Source organism: Bos javanicus, chromosome 3 (assembly GCF_032452875.1).
Source record: "Bos javanicus breed banteng chromosome 3, ARS-OSU_banteng_1.0, whole genome shotgun sequence".
Taxonomy (NCBI): domain Eukaryota; kingdom Metazoa; phylum Chordata; class Mammalia; order Artiodactyla; family Bovidae; genus Bos; species Bos javanicus.
Genome location: NC_083870.1, coordinates 54,712,419 through 54,733,699, shown reverse-complemented (window position 1 = coordinate 54,733,699; position 21,281 = coordinate 54,712,419). Strand labels below are relative to the sequence as shown.

The following is a 21,281-nucleotide window of genomic DNA, read 5'->3' as shown; positions in this document are numbered from 1 at the left end:
GACAAAGTGCTTTATAAGCCCCAGCGAATATTGCAATTAATGTCATGCTAGCCGTATCAAGGACATTTGAAATGTAGGACTTATTTTCAGTTGTTTCAATATCTTCTTCTAGCTAATCTATCTCTTTAGTTAGCTCCTCAGCTTCCTTTTTAAATCCTTCTGTAAGTATTTCTTTTTGCATCTGTAAAAAAGGAGATTCCCCTTTTGAAAATGCCCCAGATTAGCATTCTGTATCAAAGTTACAGGTGATATGCATGTGCATCTATTTCTCTAATACCTTAGATGCTTTTTGATATTAGTCTAATATTTGCAAACATTTCTACTAGGGAAGAGAGAACATCTAGGGTTTGGAGCTTCCATGTTCCCTCAAGACCATCTTTCTGGGCACAGAAGACTTGGGCCTAGGTCATGCCTGAAAACTACCCCAAGAGGGGGTTCCAGCCCTAAGAATACACTTTGGGAGAATATGTGAGTGCACTCTAAATATTTGTCAGTTTCGCTGAGGTAAAATGACCACACACATGTCACCAAAATGGTACTCCTGACTTGCTTTAGAACTCTGGCCATCAAATTCCAGACAAAGAAAGTGTTTACTCTAGGTGTGTAAAATGAATCAGGCAGACATAGAAACAAATGTAGTAAGTTTTACAGTTTAGTACCCTGTATTTCATACCGGCACAATCTGATACCTTCAAGAGCAGATGGAACTATTCCAGGTCTCTGATGGTTGTCCCCCAAATTCTAAGGACTCTAAGACTGAGGTCCTATTCACTTGGGAACAAATGTGATGCTGTAATCACCATGAACAGCAGCCCAGGAGCCTGGGCCATGTTATTGGTCCCATTCAAACGGTAACACTACAGAAGTTGCTGAGTCTTTCAGAGGTAAACCTTCAGCAAGATTCACATCTCTTTGATGTTACAGTGAATGCTATGTTTTTGTATTTCCCTCCGGGATCTGATTTAAGGTCAAATTCCTGTCCCTTTATTCCTGAGGAGTTAGGGGTTCCCCATCAGGCCCAGCCCAGGCCCATCTAGACTTACCTTCAGCTTGTGCTCTGGCTTCGCTTCCTGCTCTCTCAGAAGGGTTTCTCTTTCCCTATCCATCTTCTCTTACAGTTGGGTGAACTTTTCTTTGAAGCTTCTCTCTTGTGCTTCCATTTTTTGTTCCTCTTCATTCTGTTTCTCTCTTAGCAGCTCCTGTTCCCTCTTAGCTGTATCCTTTTTGGTACACTCAGCTCTTTTACAAGAGTTTTAAAGAGGGAAGAGTTATGCTGAGCTGTCACCTCCTTTGCTCAGAGATAAAGTGGCTTTAATATTGTGGGAAGGAGTCTGACTGTTCCTGCTACCACATCAGACAACATGTTTCAGCCCATGATGTAGAAGCACTGATTGGATGTACATAAAACCCAAACTCCCCCGTTTATTTCCACATGTAGCAGAGAGGTTCCATGGAAGAAGAGGAAGGTCTGGTGTCAGGACGTGTTTGTTCCCACATCTGCCAAAGGGCAGCACAGGAACCACCTTCCCCTCTGAGAGCTCAGTCCTCCCTGTACCTGCCATGGCCCTGTCCCCATCAGTGAGGGCCTGGTCTGCCTGCAGGATGGCTTCCTCTATTCCTCCCTATGACTGCAGGAAGCTCTGGAGGACCTCGTTGGCTTGAGGAAACAACAAGGAGCAAAGACTCATCAGGCAGCAAAGATGTAGTGTCTTGCTATGGAAATCATTGTTCAATAAACCTACAGACTGGATCCTGTAAATTCTCCATCCTTTGTAGGCTCCCCAAATGGTTATAGACCCTAGAATTCTGTACAGGTCTACAAACCCCCACCATCCATTGTTCACATCTGCCATATCTACATGTTCTTTTTCTCTTGACTAATGCTCATCTACTGTTCCTTTATTAGGGCATCGTTTATGCATACTTCAACTTGTCCTTTCTACCTCATCTTCCTGGAAGCTTTCCTAAGCTATAGTCTGAGTTCTGAATGGCTGCCAAGAACTCACAGCTACCCCACCAGTAAACCACTTGCTGGCTGTGTTGTCTTAAGCAAATTAATAATTTCTCTGTACATCAGAGTTCTCAATTTTATTATGGCATGACAGCAGTACCTAATTCATTATTCTGAGGACTAAAATCATTGTCTCATCAATATAGTGGAGTGGAAAGATCCTGAGTTCACCCTCAAAGTCTGTTTGCAAAACAACCATTGGTGAAAAACATGGAATCTATCAGAAGAGATCTCCTACAAACGGTCATATAAAGGAGGAACCACATTGAGATGAGTAAGAGTAGTTGAGTCTAAATACAGTCAAATTCCATACCCCTGTGTGGGCTATTCACTATTGAGAGGATAATTATAATGCTAAACATTTTCCAAGGAGTGAGAATTCCTAGGTTTGTATCATCACCCACCCCTCCACCACAGCCATGGATCTAGCACCTTGAAGACAATCCTCAAGAACTTTGCTGTGAAGCCCAGTGAGGCTGACTTTCAGCAGTCCCAGAGGGCTTGGGGAAATAAGAATCCTAGCTCTTACAGGGTGCACACTAAATGTCACATGTCCCAGGACCCAGAGAATAAGCGGTAATTTGATAGGAGCCTGGGTCAGACCTACCTGCAGTGTGGGGTCTGAGCAAGGGGATTTATTGTTATTTAATGGAATGGTTTTTCCAAAAGTCATGTATGGATATGAGAGTTGGACTGTGTAGAAAGCTGAGCACTGAAGAATTGATGCTTTTGAACTGTGGTGTTGGAGAAGACTCTTGAGAGTCCCTTGGACTGCAAGGAGATCCAAACAGTCCATTCTAAAGGAGATCAATCCTGGGTGTTCTTTGGAAGGAATGATGCTAGAGCTGGAACTCCAGTACTTTGGCCACCTCATGCAAAGAGTTGACTCATTGGAAAAGACTCTGATGCTGGGAGGGATTAGGGGCAGGAGGAAAAGGGGACGACAGAGGATGAGATGGCTGAATGGCATCACTGACTCGATGGACGTGAGTCTGAGTGAACTCCAGGAGTTGGTGATGGACAGGGAGGCCTGGCGTGCTGCGATTCATGGGGTCGCAAAGAGTCAGACATGACTGAGCGACTGAACTGAACTGAACTGACTGAATGAAAGTGTGCTCAGAAGGTCAAATTTAAGAGCAAATTTATCTGGAGCTGCAGCCAGGGGTCAAGTCAGCTGCCCTGGCTCGCCCCTAGGGCTCCTCCTGCATCTGGCTCCTCTGGAAACCCGACTCTCGTATTCAGAAGCTGAAAAGAAAGCAAGTTATTAAAGGCCATTCAGGTATTGATGGGTTTATGAGAAAAGAAATCAAAATTGAAAGAACATGGATTAAAAAAAAAAAAAAAAAAACAGAGGTAGGAATCTGGATGAAATGTGGGAAAGACAAGGGATGACTGTTCCTCCACGCCTGGCTGGGTAAGCTTTTGTGCCTCCTACACAAGTGGCTTGAATGTGCCCAAGTAATGTGCAGATGAGAGTTCAACAGTCTGTCTCTCAGGGGTGTTTTTGTGAGAGAGGGGTTTGTTTATAAATTTTTCTCCACTTGAAAAATGTTTCATTTTTTCCTTTCTAAATGTTTCTTCTTTTTAACTCAGTGATTTTTTTAATATAAATTTATTTATTTTAATTGGAGGCTAATTACTTTACAATATTGTATTGGTTTTGCCATACATCAACATGAATCAGCCGCGGGTATTCACATGTTTCCCATCCTGAACCCCCCTCTCACCTCCCTCCCCGTACCATCCCTCTGGATCACCCCAGTGATTTTTTTTTCATTAGTAAAAGAAATATGTGTGTGTACAAAATCCTTAATTTTATAGCCCATAGTCACTATTTTTTTTAAATAGGAGAATAATTGCTTCACAATGTTGTGTTGATTTCTGCCATACACCACCACAAATCAGCCATAATTATGTGTATATCCCCTCCCTCTTGAGCTTCACTATTATTTTGTTAGAGTTTTCCTCTTTTCTTTTACTAGCGTGGATCCAGATTTGGAGGTTAAGGCTTGATTCATCCCTTCCATTCTTTTCTGTATCCTTTAAGGCATTGTGCTAACCTGCAAGTTAAAAGTTTGACTGCTGCTGTTAGGGAACCAGGTTCTTTTGCCCAAGGAGCTGCAAGCCAAAACATTGAGACCCCAGGTTTGCAGCAGAGAGTTTATTTGTGAGGTATCAACTAAAAAAGATGCACAATTTGAGAGTTGTGAGTTAAGTCTTATTTGGGGCAAAATGAGGACTGTAGCCCAGAAGGCAGCACCTCAGGTAGCTCTGAGAGACTGCTCCAAAGAAGTAGTGGGGGATGTTCAATATATAAGGTTTTGGTGAATGGGGAGTTCAGTGCAATCAAGTGCTTACTTTACAAGAGTTTTTCTCCTAGTCACGAGGATCTGATGTCACCATGAATGGATTTAGTGGTTTTCTAGATATGAAGGGGCTCTTCCCTGATAGCTTAGTTGGTAAAGAATCCACCTGCAATTCAGGAGACCCTGATTCGATTCCTGGGTCGGGAAGATCTCCTGATGAAGGGATACTCTACCCACTCCAGTACACTTGGGCTTCCCTGGTGGCTCATCTGGTAAAGAATCCACCTGCAATGCATGAGACATGGGTTCAATCCCTGGGTTGGGAAGATCCCCTGGAGAAGAGAAAGGCTACCCACTCCAGCATTGTGGCCTGGAGAATTTCATGGGCTGTATAGTCCATGGGGTCGCAAAGAGTCAGACATGACTGAGCGACTTTCACTTTCACTTTAGATATGAGGAGATGCAGGGATTGGTATCATAAAATCTGTTCCCCCAAAATATCCAACTATATAAAGACCTGTCCCATCAGATTCTGTGGAGCACAGAGTGCCTCATTCCACCCTGAACTTCCTCAGGGGTTGTTGAAGGTCAACAGCTGCAGCAGCACAGGGTTCAATCTCCTTAGAGGCAGATGGCAAATGCCTTTATTGTTCAGTTATGGGCAAGTGCCCATTTATAGTTGACAGAGGCAACCCAGTAAGGCTGCAGGGGCTGTGATGACAGTAGGTCATGGGACAAGCAGGTCTCTTCTGAGCAGACTCTGATGAACTATATTGGTTTCCCTGGTTTCAGCCAGGTTTGTTGGGTTACAAGAGGAAGGAGTTTTCAAACAAGCTCTTCCCTTATCTGCTGTTCTGTAAAAGGAGCTCAAGAATTTCCCTTAGGTACCAGTTTCTGTTACAGGTTTTTAACCCTATGAATCAGGGTTTGGCTATCCCATCTTTATTTCAGATGGCAGTGAGGGAAAGGAAGGACATGCAGAGTATAGTCTCAAAATTCTATGCCCAAGCCTCCCCAAGAGCAAGGGCAGTTGCACATATTCCCTATGCAGACTTCTCTAGCTACAAAGGCAACTAGAAAAGTATAATACCCTTGGATTACCATACACTTATTTCGTAAAATAGAATGATACGATATTTGGAGCAGCTGCTGCTGCTAAGTCGCTTCAGTCGTGTCCGACTCTGTGAGATCCCATAGATGGCAGCCCACCAGTTCCCCCATCCCTGGGATTCTCCAGGCAAGAACACTGGAGTGGGTTGCCATTTCCTTCTCCAGTCCATGAAAGTGAAAAGTGAAAGTGAAGTCGCTCAGTTGTGTCTGACTCTTAGCGACCCCATGGACTGCAGCCTACCAGGCTCCTCTGTCCATGGGATTTTCCAGGCAAGAGTACTGGAGTGGGGTGCCATTGCCTTCTCCGATTTGGAACTGCAGAGTGTGTTATAACTGTATAGGTGTATGTGACGATATCAGGGACAGATTTTTCTTGAATTCTGAGACCACACTTAGTATATTCAAGACTTGAACCCAAGCTGGGAAAATTACTGTGGCCCCATAAGCCTGAGTCACTGAGATTGATTCAGAGGGAGGTTGGGCATGTGACCTAAAACCAGATAAAGTTAATCTTTTCTCAGTTACCTGTATCCAAGAAAATTTTCTCTCTTACTCTTTGTCTTTTTTCAGCTCTCTTGATTTCCTGAGAGATTTCTTCATTAACTTTTTGTTGTTGTCAGCGAGGGAATAAAGATGTATGATTCAGAATGAAAATAGTAATGCCATTTAGATATGTTTGGCTCTGCAACATGATGTATATTATAAACATGATATACGTTATTACTTACAAATAAATTTGGAGGCTTTCAGTTTCCATAGTTTGTAATTGCTTCAGGAAAAATACTTGAAAAGTTATATCCCATAACTCTAATTCACAAAAGTATAGTATTAGGAAAGAAAGAATGAGTAAAATGTGTTCATAAATGGAAGGCAGTCAATGAGATGATTTACCTGAAGATTTTTATAGTTACTATTTGTTTAACTCCAGAAAAAGTGGTCTTCCATCTTGTTTTAGAAGTTGTGCTGCTTTGTCACCTAGTAAGGAAATCAGTCCTGAATATTCATTGGAAGGACTGATGCTGAAGCTGAAACTCCAATACTTCGGCCACTTGATGCAAAGTACTGACTCATTTGAAAAGACCCTGATTCTGGGAATGATTGATGGCGGGAGGAGAAGTGAGCAACCAAGGATGAGATGGTTGAATGGCATCACCAACTCAATGGACATGAATTTGAGTAAGCTCTGGGAGTTGGTAATGGACAGGGAGGCCTGGCACGTTGCAGTCCATGGGGTCGCAAAGTGTCGGACATGACTGAGTGAACTGAACTGAACTGAACATTGAACCTTGTGTCCAGTGAAACATCTGAGAGGAAGAATCTCATTTCCACATCCTCAGAGTTTAGTGCCAGACCACAGGGTGTGGACGGACCAGCATTATAAACAGCTCGAACATGAAATACTTGCAGTTCAGAAATATGAGTGCAGTTCTTCACATGGAAAATGTGGGTACAAAGAAGTACTAGCTCTTTGGGGGATAAAGTTCCTAGGCTTGGGGAGCTTTAGAATTGGAGAGAGTAACCGTTGAGGCAAAATGTTTATAAAACAAGGCAAAACTAAAAGCACCTTGGATGTTGCTGAGCACAGAAATAAACAAGATAAAAGAATAGGCATTCAGGACTATAAAATTGTAAGGTGATAGACCTTGATTGCTTATTTAGCTATAATAAGTATGTCACTCTGCTTCCAAGTTGGAGTGGAGGTATATCACCTGAGGAAGTTCAGCCTCAGTGTATCTGCAACACGAGGTAAAGGGATAACTGATAGTGTTCAAGCTAATCTCTCTTTAGATCTCATTTTTAAAGGAAAAAGTTATTTCTGGCATAAGGTTCCTTTTACCATTTTTGAAGTGTCAGAAATGTTCACATGATCAAAGTCTGCAGTTAGTTGGGTAGGAGTTTAATATAGTTTAATATAGTTGGGTAGAAGTTTCGGGGGAAGGTGTCTACTAGAGCTATACAGAAACAGAAAGCAGGATCTAATACAAACCGAAAGCCCCAAGTGTCTGTGTATTCATCCACCATTAGTCTCATTCTGTGTTGTCCATTCTTCTAAATTTTTAGGATCCACATGTACTTCACCAGGAATGGTTACCTTCTCATTCATCTCCACTACCTTTTAAGAATATTGGAGCCAATAGTCATATCATAATTGTATTATAATCTAATTGTATTTGTATTGTACAATGTAATTGTATTATATATTACAGTTGTATTTATATGTAATACATATAATAAATAGATTTATTAGCCTAGACCTGATGAATAGAGTGCCTGATGAACTATGGCATGAGGTTTGTGACATTGTACAGGAGACAGGGATCAAGACCATCCCCATGGAAAAGAAATGCAAAAAACCAAAATGGCTGTCTGGGGAGGCCTTACAATTAGCTGTGAAAAGAAGAGAAGCAAAAAGCAAAGGAGAAAAGGAAAGATAAAAGCATCTGAATGCAGAGTTCCAAAGAATAACAAGGAGAGATAAGAAAGCCTTCTTCAGTGATTAATGCAAAGAAATAGAGGAAAACAACAGAATGGGAAACACTAGAGATCTCTTCAAGAAAATTAGAGATACCAAGGGAATATTTCATGCAAAGATGGGTTCTATAAAGGACAGAAATGGTATGGACCTAACAGAAGCAGAAGATATTAAGAAGAGATGGCAAGAATACACGGAAGAACTGTACAAAAAAGATCTTCACGACCCAGATAATTACGATGGTGTGATCACTGACCTAGAGCCAGACATCCTGAAATGCGAAGTCAAGTGGGGCTTAGAAAGCATCACTACGAACAAAGCTAGTGGCAGTGGAGCTATTTCAAATCCTGAAAGATGATGCTGTGAAAGTGCTGCACTCAATATGCCAGCAAATTTGGAAAACTCAGCAGTGGCCACAGGACTGGAAAAGGTCAGTTTTCATTCCAATCCCAAAGAAAGGCAATGCCAAAGAATGCTCAAACTACCACACAATTGCACTCATCTCACACGCTAGTAAAGTAATGCTCAAAATTCTCCAAGCCAGGCTTCAGCAATATGTGAACCGTGAACTTCCTGATGTTCAAGCTGGTTTTAGAAAAGGTAGAGGAACCAGAGATCAAATTGCCAACATCCGCTGGATCATGAAAAAAGCAGAGAGTTCCAGAAAAACATCTATTTATGCTTTATTGATTATGCCAAAACCTTTGACTGTGTGGATCACAATAAACTGTGGAAAATTCTGAAAGCGATGGGAATACCAGACCACCTGACCTGCCTCTTGAGAAATCTGTATTCAGGTCAGGAAGCAACAGTTAGAACTGGACATGGAACAACAGACTGGTTCCAAATAGGAAAAGGAGTACGTCAAGGCTGTATATTGTCACCTGCTTATTTAACTTATATGCAGAGTACATCATGAGAAACGCTGGACTAGAAGAAGCACAAGCTGGAATCAAGATTGCCAGGAGAAATATCAATAACCTCAGATATGCAGATGACATCACTCTTATGGGAGAAAGTGAAGAGGAACTAAAAAGCCTCTTAATGAAAGTGAAAGTGGAGAGTGAAAAATTTGGCTTAAAGCTCAACATTCAGAAGACGAAGATCATGGATGAGAAAACAGTGGAAATAGTGTCAGAATTTATTTTTTGGGGCTCCAAAATCACTGCAGATGGTGACTGCAGCCATAAAATTTAAAGACGTTTACTCCTTGGAAGGAAAGTTATGACCAACCTAGATAGCATATTCAAAAGCAGAGACATTACATTGCCAACAAAGTTTCATCTAGTCAAGACTATGGCTTTTCCAGTGATCATGTATGGATGTGAGAGTTGGACTGTGAAGAAGGCTGAGCGCCAAAGAATTGATTCTTTTGAATGGTGGTGTTGGAGAAGACTCTTGAGAGTCCCTTGGACTGCAAGGAGATCCAACCAGTCCATTCTGAAGGAGATCAGCCCTGGGATTTCTTTGGAAGGACTGATGCTAAAGCTGAAACTCCAGTACTTTGGCCACCTCATGCGAAGAGTTGACTCATTGGAAAAGACCCTGATGCTGGGAGGGATTGGGGGCAGGAGGAGAAGGGGATGACAGAGGATGAGATGGCTGGATGGCATCACAGACTCGATGGGCATGAGTCTGAGTGAACTCCAGGGGTTGGTGGTGGACAGGGAGGCCTGGCATGCTGTGATTCATGGGGTCGCAAAGAGTCGGACACGGCTGAGTGACTGAACTGAACTGACCAAATCCTAAGGGCATATATGTGTCTTTGCAGACCTTGTTTTCTTGGGAGCAGAATAAAAGCACTGTTGTTGTTGTTATTCAGTCACTAAGTCATGTCCAGTACTCCTGCCTGGAGAACTCCATGGACAGAGGAGTGTGGCAGGCTACAGTCCATAGGGTCTCAAAGAGTTGGATTTTCTATTTGCATTTCTAATGAGTTCTGACAATTCATCTGTAACACTAAAGAATTTCCTTAATAAATACATTCTGTGAGGACTGTGTAATACCCAGTCAACAGGCAAGAGACTCTCATGAGCACACCATACACAAGTCTAAGGGGAAGGGGAAAGAGATGTAGTGATGTCCAGAGAAGCTCACTCTTCCTGTTCTAAGTACTGTGTGAAAAAACGGTTGCCTTGCTGTCTTCCTCCAGAATTGTTCAACAAGTACTTGTGTAGAACTTTTATTCCATCAGTAATTTAACAAATATTTATTAATTATAAAGTCTGGAAGAGGCCTGGAGCCTTAAAATGTGTGTAACTTTATTCCAACAGACGACCACTTGGGACTGAACATCAGAGCAGTGCAGATTCCTTTCTCTCTGCTTTAACAGTGCTTTCCCTCCCTCCTGACCCCTTCCTTTCTCTAAGTCACGATCACTTCATGGCACAAATGCGTGTGCCTGTTTCTTGTTTGCATTACTTGTCATGTGTCAGGAAGATTTGATGGGGAAACAGAACTCCTCACTGCCCCCTCACCCCCTTTACCAGACCATCCAGACATCCAGTGTTCAGGATATTCCTCTGATGACACCAGAGGGTCTTTGGGGATTGGACCAGCTGAAGGACTTATTCCAGAGACTTTGGTCAGAGAAGTGGCAATTGAGCATTAACCCTGAACCCTTCAGAAAGCAGAGTCATCCTACAGACTCTGTAGTTTGTCAGCATGTGGGTGGCATGTTCAGTGAGAAATGGATCCTCCTCACATCAAAAGCAGTTTTATTTCAATAGACATTCCTTGAACTGGTAACAGTTATGGTGACAATATGACTTTTGCCAATTACTGGATCTTTTTTTTTGTTTTGCTATTTTAAACAATATCATTGTTCTGTGAGCCAAATGTGGTGGCTTCATTGCTGGGCAAGTCTCCTGGGAGAGAAACTGGAGGAACTCAGAGCACATGGGTTGTGCAGTCTGTCCCAGAGAAAAGTGGCAGGTTCAGATGGGTGTGTATGTACTTTCTGCCTGAATTCTTTCAGTACCAGTTCCTAAAATTGTGCCCTTTATTTTGAGAACCCTAAGCAGCAATTAATGTAGTAAGGAAGTGGCAATTTGGGCCCCTAATGGGTGGAAGTTTATGTATTTATTCATGTGTATTGTTTGAACACCTGAAGTCTTAGTGGTGGTCTTTGTGGTGGGAGCTAAGTATACAGTGAAAATCATCTAGTAGACAGGATCATGAGGTGGTTGCTGCTAAGTCGCTTCAGTCGTGTCCGACTCTTGTGACCCCATAGACGGCAGCCCACGAGTCTCCCCGGTGCCTGGGATTCTCCAGGCAAGAACACTGGAGTGGGTTGCCATTTCCTTCTCCAGTGCATGAAAGTGAAAAGTGAAAGTGAATCGCTCAGTCGTGTCTGACTCTTAGCGACCCCATGGACTGCGGCCCACCAGGATCTTCCATCCATGAGATTTTCCAGGCAAGAGTGCTGGAGTGGGGTGCCATTACCTTCTCCACATGAGGTGGTAGAGGAGATAAAATGTAAACAAGTCATTTCAATGTCGAAATTATATAAAAATCCTGTGCTCTGAGTGAAACATGGTACAATGGGGGCGCAGAGAAGGGACACCACGCCCAGTTCATTTTAAGCACAAGGTCTAGCATTAGACAGCTGAGAATTCTTAAATGTTGTGTTGAAATTGAAGAAAACCTCTTCTTTGAACACACTGTCTTCATAAGGTGTAGCAGGAATTTGGAGGTCATAACATTCCAGCAGACTTTACACCTAAAAATCACTTAGGGACTAGAAGTTCAAAGCCTTAATGACAACAACAGTATGATACACATCTGGTGCTTTCTGCTTCCTGCTCTAATAAGTAGATTCCTCCTGTGGAGTTGACTTTTGATTTCTCACAGTATTCAACACTTGCATCCTGTCATAAGAACTATTCCATCCCATGTATTATTATTTCTTATTTAATGTTAATAATTCTATTTATGTGTGAATAGGTGATAAATCATACAAAATATAAAACCCACAGAAGAATATGTCAGGTATTTTTTGTCTCAAATATGCAGGTCCATTCCTATTTTGCTCATGGATACCAGTTTCTTTCATGTTTCCAGAGATAGAAGATAATATATTCATATATTGATTATGTTTTAAATCAGTAATGCAATTTACACACTTTCTGCATCTTTATTTATTTATTTACTTATGATACATCTTGGAGATTTTCTCACGTTACCACAAATACAGCTTCCTTTTCACTTTAGTGATATAGAGCATTCCTGTGTAATTGTGTCTCAGCATTTACCTCACTAGTATGTGATAGGGGGACTTTAAAGATGTTTCCAGTCTTTTGGATTTACAACAATCCTTCAATAAATGTACCACCATTCATTCCATATTCAGCTTGGGTACATAAATGTTTAAGATAAATCCCTAAGTGAGAACTTGCTGGATCAACAGTGTTTGCATTTAAATTTTAGTATACATCTGTATCAATCTGCACTCTTCCTAGCAAATATCAGGCTGCCAATTTCCTGTAACCCTTGCCAGGCCAGTGTCCTGTCAAAACTATACTTCTTGGCCCACTGAGAGGTGACACAGTTATCTCCTAATTATACTTTGCATACCTTTTATAATCAGCAAAGTTAAACATTTTAATTATCTTCTTATGTGTTTACCCATTTAAAAAATGTGGTTGTTGCCCTTTCCTTGCTGATTTATGTGGGGTTGTTAGATCAAGTCTAAAGAAACTCTCTCCATATCTATATCATAGGTGACTGTCCCTTCTCTTTATGCTTTGCTGAAAACTTTGCTATGAATCAATCATTATCTTTTAACTCATTTTCCATTTCTTTAAATAAACCAAGTCAATCAAAATTATTTAGATATTTAGATATCAGGCCCTGATTCTTTGGTAATAATTTCTTATTTTTAAACTTTTCTTGACTGAAACTACTGTGACATATACTTCAAGGATTAGCCACCCTTACATGAAGTTTTTTTTCATGTACTTAACAGGAATTGTCAGCTCATTTAACAACTCACCTGAGATCCATCATATCTATACACGCATAAAAAATTTAAATAGTGAGAATGCTAACATAAGGCCAAATGCTGTCAGAATTTTTAAAATTTCAAAGTACCTATCATTTTTAGTTCTTTTGATTTCCTTTTGTAGTTGAAGTATCTCAATATGTAATTCACTGGCTTTCCTTTCTAATCCTTCAGTAAGCATTTCTTCTTGCATCTGTAAAAAGAAGACAGTGCCCTGTTGAAAATATCAAAACATCAGAGTTTTATATCTAATAACTACAGGAGCTCAGCACCTGTGTCTATTTCTATATGGCCTTAGATGCTTTTTGATGAGTTTGTCCAATATTTCTAAATGTTTGGATGTGGGTGGGTAGAGAGAATATTTAGAGTTTACAGCTTCCCAGGATTTACCTAAATCAGTGACCCCAACCTTTTAGGCACCAGGAACCAATCTCATGGAAGACAATTTTTCTACAGACCAGAGTAGGGGGGAATGGTTTCAGGATGATTCAAGCATATTGTATCTATGTGCACACTATTCCTATTATTATTACATCATGATATATAATGGAATAATTACACAACTCACTATAAAGCAGAATCAGACGGAGCCCCAAGTTTGTTTTCCTGCAACCAGATGGTTGCATCTGAGGGGATGGGAGACAGTGATGTCTGGAATGTGTTGCTTATGTCCAGTCTACTAGGCAATATAATTTCAGTTGCTGTTACTGCAAAAAACCCTGCTTAGTGAAGACAGGATGATGAAATGGAAGCAGGCTTTTCAGTGCTTTTGTGGCAACCTCAGGATATTTCACTTTGCCATTAATCTGGAAAGTATTTGACATTTGAAGCTATCTCAAACATACTTTTAAGGCCACTGTCGTTTGCGAGTTCATGCAAATTCATCCTGTTCTACAATGGATAAAGTTGATTCATTTGGTTTATTCACAAATGCGTTTCGGATTCTTTCCTTTCCGGTTTAGGAGTCTTTTGTGTTTGGGAAGTGATGTTCAAACTGTTTGGAAAGCCGAGATAGGTGTTCACACACCGGTTGGGAGAAAGAGGCCCTGGCTCATTCTTTTTCAAAATCTCTGCTAAGGTTTGAAACATGCCAAAAATCCCAGTGATTACCCATCATCTGCATACTTATAGTTTGCCTTTGAATGCAGCCACTTTATCTGCTGACTTGAACACAGTTGTCATTCTCCCATGAAGTTGACAGATTTTGTTGAATATGTCACACAAGTAAGCAAGTTTGGGTCACAACCCATTCTGTGTCACTGAAATGTGCCGCCAGTGCTGTCTTTCTAAAAGGAATCTCTGAAGCGGCTCTCTTAACTCAAAAACTCTGGCCCAGGACCTACCTTTAGAAAGCTATCCCACTTTTGTGTATAAGAGATGTGTGTGCTCTACATCTGTTTCCTCACAGAGCTAAGCAAACAGACATGAGTTAAGGGCAGATATTTTAATGTGGTTGACAATTTTAATCACATCGTGCAAAATGTTGTTACGTTCAGGTGACATTTTTCATCTAGCCAGCATTTCTCTAAGGATAACACAGTGCGTAGACTCACATTCAGAAGTGAGCTCTTTGACCTGAATAGTGAATCGAGAAAGCCATTCAGTCATGGCAGCCACTCCATCCATGCACATACCAACACAGATGCCCAATTCAGGTGTCCTGATGTGTAATCATTCAAAGACTTGAATAGTTCTGTGGTTGTGGTGTTGGTTGGCAACAAAACTGCACATAACATATCCGCATGCACATCCTCTCATCCTCTGAAAAATGGATTCCTCAAAAACAAGACTGTTGCTTTGTTGTCAACATTCATAGACTTGTCAACCTGGATTGCATACCACCGTGACTCATTAACCTCTAACAATTATGCCTCAATGCCCTCTGCTATTTCATCACTTAGTCTAGTTATAGTGCTAGCCGAAAGAAGAACACGTACCACCTTCTGAACTGCAGCCTCTCCTGAAAGTTCCTGACAAATGTCCTTGGTAGTTAGCAGGATCAACTATTCACCAGCTCTTCTTAGCTCTAGCATGTGGTTAGCCACTAAGAATGATGCTTTCAGTGCAGACATGTTTGATGAAGTGGTAGCCTTCAATAACTGCTTCTGTTCTTCTTGTTCACATTTTTTTTCTTTTGAAAAACTACAAAAGCTTGTCCTTCAATGCAGAGGGCTTGGTTTCTATGTGGTGAATCAGTTCTGAAGGTTTCATGGCTTCAATGTGTACCTGGTCCCTACATCTTATGCAGAGTGGGTTGGAGAATCTGAACCACCTATTGCAATGAACCTGTAATTTAAGTAGGACTTCTGGTAATTTCTTTGAAATGCAACTTTCATTTTGTTGGCAGTCTTAGTGTCTTCTGGGGTCTCATCATTGGGTCTTTCCCCCTTTTCAAAGAAGCTGTCCAGTGACATTTTTTTAAAAACTTATTTTGGCTAGGCTTAGCTTGTGAGCTCACCAAAACTGTGATTGAGACAAGTGAGCAGTGTGGAAAAGAGGTGGGGACAGAAGTGGTAAATAAAATAATCAGTGGGCCATATACGGCCTAAAATAAGTGTTGGATTCTTACTTGAAACCTGCCACCAGATGCACAATTGAAGTACATCAACTCTTGCCAGTATAGAACCTGCCACTAGATGCAGCTTAATTAATTGTCACTTGCCACTCACTGATAGGGTTTTGATATGAGTCTGCCAGCAATTGATTTATGATGGCTCTGTGCAGTCAAACCTCTCTGCTAATGATAATCTGAATTTGCAGTCACTCCCCAGCATCACTGCCTCAGCTCCAGCTCAGATCATCAGGCATTAGATTCTCATAAGGAACACACAACCTAGACCCCCTGCATGCACAGTTCACGGTAGGGTTCAGGCTCCTCCGAGAATCTAATGCCGCCACTGATCTGACAGGAGACAGAGTTCAGGCGGTAATGTGAGTGACGGGGAGTGGCTGTAAATACAGATGAGGCTTTGCTCACTTGCTTGCTCACCACTCACCTCCTGCTATGTAGCCTTGTTGCTAATAGGCCACATCTGCTGCCAGTCTGTGCCTGTGGGCTGCCAACCCAAGCTCTGCACCATCTCCCCGGGTAGGGAGGATCTGTTCCTCAGTCAGGCCTTAAAGCTATACCAGTGATGTATTTCAGCCCTAAGAATGCACTCTGGGAGGGAATGTAGGTGAATTCTGAATATTTCTCAGTTCCCCTGAGATAAAATGGCCACAACTCATGTCACAAATAATGAGATCTGCTGACCCTCTTTAGGACACTGACTATCAAACTCCAGGTTTGAACAAAGAATATATTTACTCTAGGTGTGTAAAATGAATCAGGCAGATCTGGAAATAAATGTAGCAAATTTTAGAGCTTTCAGCATCCCATATATCATACCAGGCACAATCTGATACCTTCAAGAGCAGATGGAATTATTCTAGGTCTCTGATGGTTGTACCAAAAATTCTAACGACTCTAACACTGAAGTCCTATTCATGTTGGGGCAAATATGACACTGTAATCACCACAAACAGCAGTTCAGGAGCCTGGACCATGTTATTTTCCCTTCCAGACCCTAACAGTACAGAAAGTGCTGAGTCTTACAGAGGTGAGTCTTCAGCACGATCCACATCTCTTTGATATTTACATTAAACATATGTCTTTGGATTTCTGTCTGGGATCTGACTATAGGTCATATTTCTGTCCCTTTATTATAGAGAAACTAGCATTTTGCCTATCAGACTCTGCCCACGCCCATCTAGACTTACCTTCAGCTTGTGTGCCAGCACTGCTTCCTGCTCTCTTAGAAGGTTTTCTCTTTCCATCATCAACTTCTCTTTCAACTGGGCTACATTTTCCTTACAGCTTCTCTCTTGGGCCTCCATTTTTTGCTTCTCATCATTCAGTTCCTGTGTTAGCAGATCCTGTTTCATCTCTGCTTCTTGTCTCTTTGTACGTTCCTCTGTTTCACAAGAGTTTTAAATAAATAACAGTTATGCTGAGCTATACCTTCCTGAGCTCAAAGACTAAAATGATATTAAATTGGTGGGAAGGAGTCTGACTGTTCCTGCTACCACATCAGACAACCTGCTTCAGCATATGAGGTAGAAGACCTGATTGGATGTACATAAAACCCAAACTCCCCTGGTTATTTCCACATGTAGCAGAGAGGTTCCACAGAAGAAGAGGAAGCTCTGGTTCCAGGAAGAGTTTGCTCCCACACCTGCCAAAGGGCAGCACAGGAACCACCTTCCCCTCTGAGAGCCCAGTCCTCCCTGTACCTGCCATGGCCTTGTCCCCATCAGTGAGGGCCTGGTCTGCCTTCAGGATGGCTTTCTCTACTCCTGCCTGCGACTGCAGGAAGCTCTGGAGGACCTGGTTTGCCTGAGAAAACAACAATAAGCAAAGACTCATCAGGCAGCAAAGACTAGAGTCTTGCTGTGGAAATTATTGTTCAGTAAACCTACAGACTATGTCCCTATATGTTCTTCATCCTTCTTGGGGCCCCACAGTGGTTACAGATCCTGTAATTCTGTGCAATTGTACAGACACCAATCCTCGACTGCTTGCAGCTGTAGTCTCTGCACATTGTTTTTCTTCTAATGCTCATCTACTCTTTCTTTATTGGATACCATTTACTGACAGTCCAACTTGTGGCCTTTACCTCCTCTTCCAGGAAGCATTCTTAAGCTTTATTCTGAGTTCTGAATGGCTTCCAGGAACAAAACAGCTGCCCTGTAAGCACTACTACTTGACAGTTGTGTGATCTTGGGCAACTTAGTACATCCTCCCCATGTCATATTTCTCAACTTTATAATAAAGATGATAGCAGTATCTAATTTATATTATTCTGAGGACTAAATTGATAATCCAACCAAATCACCTAAGGTACAGTTGATGTAGCGAGTGCTTAACATACATCAGCCATCATCATCATCACCACCACCATCACTATCACTCATCCCTATCAATGTATATAATAACCATTGCCCCACCATATCCATTGACTATTTACATGTCCTTCTCAGGTAAGACCATAAGCTTCTTGAAAATAGCAGCTTTTCTTTAATTTTCCCTATTCTTTGCAGAAAGCCCTTTTGAGGGAAATTTCTTTTTAAAATTTTGTTATTTTATTTTTATGCAATTTTTAAAGGTTACACTGCATTTAAGGTTACTACAAAATATTGGCTATATTCCCTATACTTTGCAATACATCTTTATAGCCTATCTTATACCCAACCATTTGTACCTCACACCCTTCCTTCTGTATTGCTCCCACTCCACATTAGTAACCACTAATTTGTCCTCTATGTCTGTGAATCTTCTTCTTTGTTATGTTTACTAGTTTGCTGTAGCTTTGGATGTTAAGTATAAGTGATATCATCAGTATTTGTCTTTCCCTGTTTAACTTATTTCTCTTAGTATAAGTCAATCCATGTTGCCACACATGGCAAAATTTCGTCCTTTTATTTTTTTAATAACTGAGTAAGTAGCATTCATATATATGCACACTCCACATCTTCTTTATCCATTCATCTGTTGATGGATGTTTAGGTTGCTTCCATATCTTGGCTATTGTAAATAATGCTGCTATGAACTTTGGGATGCGGGTATCTTTTTGAATTGGTGTTTTGCAAAACCTAGTACATTGTTTGAATAAAAGGAATATTCTCTTTCATCTAGATCCTTGATAATAAGTCCTGTCTTTGGGTAGAAATATTTCTGGTTTGTTGAAGAGTAGCTAACATGCTGTAGATATAAAAGCTGAAAATGTGAAGATATTGCCATGCTCTCCTTTCTCTACAAAAGTTGTGCTATGGTCTTAGAATTTCAAAAGAACCAACAAAAACCCTTGGACTCAAATCTGTTGTTCTTTCCCAGTCCCCTTACTCCTCACCTTAACTCCTTTCCTGGGAATGAGTTTATAGTTCTCTTCAAACTTGTTCCTTGCTTCTAAGTAGCAATGATGTCCTCCAGGGACAAAGAAAGTTCCCTCTGAAATACTCATCATTAAGGGCTCTGAAAGCTTTTTAAGCTCAGCCTGACAATATCTGACAGATGCTTCTTCATTTTGCAACAAGAAATCATCTTTCTTTTTCTTGATCATGATCTGTTGGAAAAACAAGGAGAAATGCAATAGAAAGGAGCTGTTAGAAGAAAACATCCAACTGTGATCCTCTTGAAGGAAGCAATGGGACAACATCGGCACACATGAGACACAGAATAATAGATATAGAGTCAGGAGACTAGCTTTAGTCCCATGTATGACCAACTCTGTGTGACTTATAGGAAGTCCCTTAACTTTCTTGTCTCTGTGTCAGCATCTGTGAAATGGTGGGTTGGCAGATGTGAATTTCATTGTTCCTTTAACAGTAGTAGGATTAATAGTGATAAATCCATCAACAATTAAAAATAGCAAGTTCAATATGATTTGAAGTAGGCTTTCTTATGCATACTAGGTGCTTTAAATAAAATATACACATAGCAAATCAACTGCCTAACATAGTGAGTGAAGTATACACTGAACAGAGTTTTGAACTTTTTCTGAATTCTTGTTTCATTGAGGGTTTGATTGTGTGAAAATATAGGAACAGAAATTTTGTACTTGTGCTTATAAATTATAGTTGGGCTGGTTTTCCTCTAAGAGATTTTTGTAACTTGTAGGATGGACAAAGGTAGACAGAAAGACAAGGTTTCAGTGATGGTGCTAATGGTAAGTAGAATTATGAACTCTAAGAATTCTCTCCCTTTGGTGTTCACACTGCATAGTCCCTGGACCTATGAGCATGATGAATGTTGATCCTGTGTTTAGATTATGTCTTATGGCACAGGCTACTTTAAGAAAGTGAGATTACCCAAGTGGGCATTACATAATCACACAAGCCCTTTCCATGCAGTCTTCTCTAGTTGGTGGCAGAAGAGGTAATTGGAGTGATTAGAAACAAAAGCAGAATACAATGCACCATTGCTGGCTTGAAGATGAAGGGGGGTTCCCCAGAGCCCATATGAGTTCTGATGAAAAATATATTCATATATTTACATATGGGTAGGACACTCTGGCTTATACATGATTTAAATTAAACTTTATGCTAAATACAATAACCTGTTTTGTGGCCTATCAAACATGTACATCTGCTCTAACCATTAAAAAAGAATGCATTTAAAAATCAAAATGGAAGGGGCAGTCCTAAGATGGCAGAGAAATAGGATGGGGAGACCACTTTCTCCCCCACAAATTCATCAAAAGAACATTTAAACACCGAGTAAAATCCACAAAACAACTTCTGAATGCCAGCAGAGGACATCAGGCACCCAGAAAAGCAGCCCATTGTCTTTGAAAGGAGGTAGGAAAAAATATAAAAGACAAAAAATAGAGACAAAAGAGGTAGGGACGCAGCTCCATTCTGGGAAGGGAGTCTTAAAAAGAGAGAAGTTTCCAAACACCAGGAAGCACTCTCACTGCCGAGTCTGTGGCGAGCCTTGGAAGCACAGAGGGCAACATAACAGGGAGGAAAAAAATAATAATTAAAACCCATAGATTATGAGCCCAATGGTAACTCCCCCAGCGGAGAAGCAGCTCAGACACCTGTACCCACCACTAGCAAGTGGGGGCTGGGCAGGGAGGCTTGGGCTGCATGGCTTAGAGTAAGGACAGGGCCTGAATGCCCCAAGGGCACTCTGAGAGAACTAAGTTGGGCTAGCAAACCAGACTGTGGGATAACTACCATGCGCAAAGCCAGCCCTAACCTAAGACAGCACCAGGCCTGCGCACAGAATAAAGGACTGAACAGAGATAGCCGGCTGCAGACCATGCCCCTCCAGTGACAGGCAGCCAGAGTCAGAAAGGGGGCAATCGCAGCCCCAGAGAGACATTATCTACCAAACTGCAAGCAGGCTTCTTTGCTAACTAAGACTTCTTGGGGTTCTGGACAGTCAACATCTGCCTGAGAAGGTGCGCCGGTTGTACACCCAGAAAACTGAGCGGCAGGGACAGGGGAGGCAATAAGTCGCAGCAATTGCACTCGCCAAACATCTCATTACCTGAGCTACTCGGACCTGGGAAGGGCACAAAATGCAGGCCCAACTGAGTCTGCACCTCTGAGGACAACCCGAGTGCCTGAACCTGAGCGGCTTAGACCTGGGAGGTGCATGAAGCCCAGGGCCAGCCTTGGATGGTTCCTGGAGGAGCAACATAGAGCCTGAGCAGTGTGGACAGGAAGGGCACATGCGCTGTGAGTTGGGGCAGGCCCAGTGTGGCTGAGGCACTGAGAGCACAAGCCAGTGTTATTTGTTTGTAGTGTCCCTCCCTCCCCACAGTGTGACTGAACAAGTGATCCTAAAAGAAAGTGTCCACCACCGTCACCTTTGTGTCAGGGCAGAAATCAGAC

At 41.6% G+C, this 21,281-nt stretch overlaps 1 protein-coding gene across 7 annotated transcripts in view; it reads right to left on the bottom strand.

Annotated features, from left to right (window-relative positions):
* Positions 1 to 11,789: 11,789 nt before the first annotated feature.
* Positions 11,790 to 21,281, bottom strand: part of LOC133244311 (guanylate-binding protein 4-like) — a 187,139-nt gene continuing 177,647 nt past the window's right edge. For 5 of the 7 annotated variants that reach the window (XM_061411320.1, XM_061411319.1, XM_061411323.1 and 2 more), the window contains 4 exons: positions 18,791 to 19,003; positions 17,175 to 17,277; positions 16,662 to 16,855; positions 11,790 to 13,095 (listed from right to left, as the gene is read on the bottom strand). In XM_061411320.1, the coding sequence (XP_061267304.1) occupies positions 12,910 to 13,095; positions 16,662 to 16,855; positions 17,175 to 17,277; positions 18,791 to 19,003 (696 nt within the window). In that variant the 3' untranslated portion in view covers positions 11,790 to 12,909. Of the gene's footprint in view, positions 13,096 to 14,331; positions 15,189 to 16,661; positions 16,856 to 17,174; positions 17,278 to 18,790; positions 19,004 to 21,281 lie in introns of those variants that run through there. The other 2 variants (XM_061411322.1, XM_061411321.1) reach the window with 1 other exon arrangement.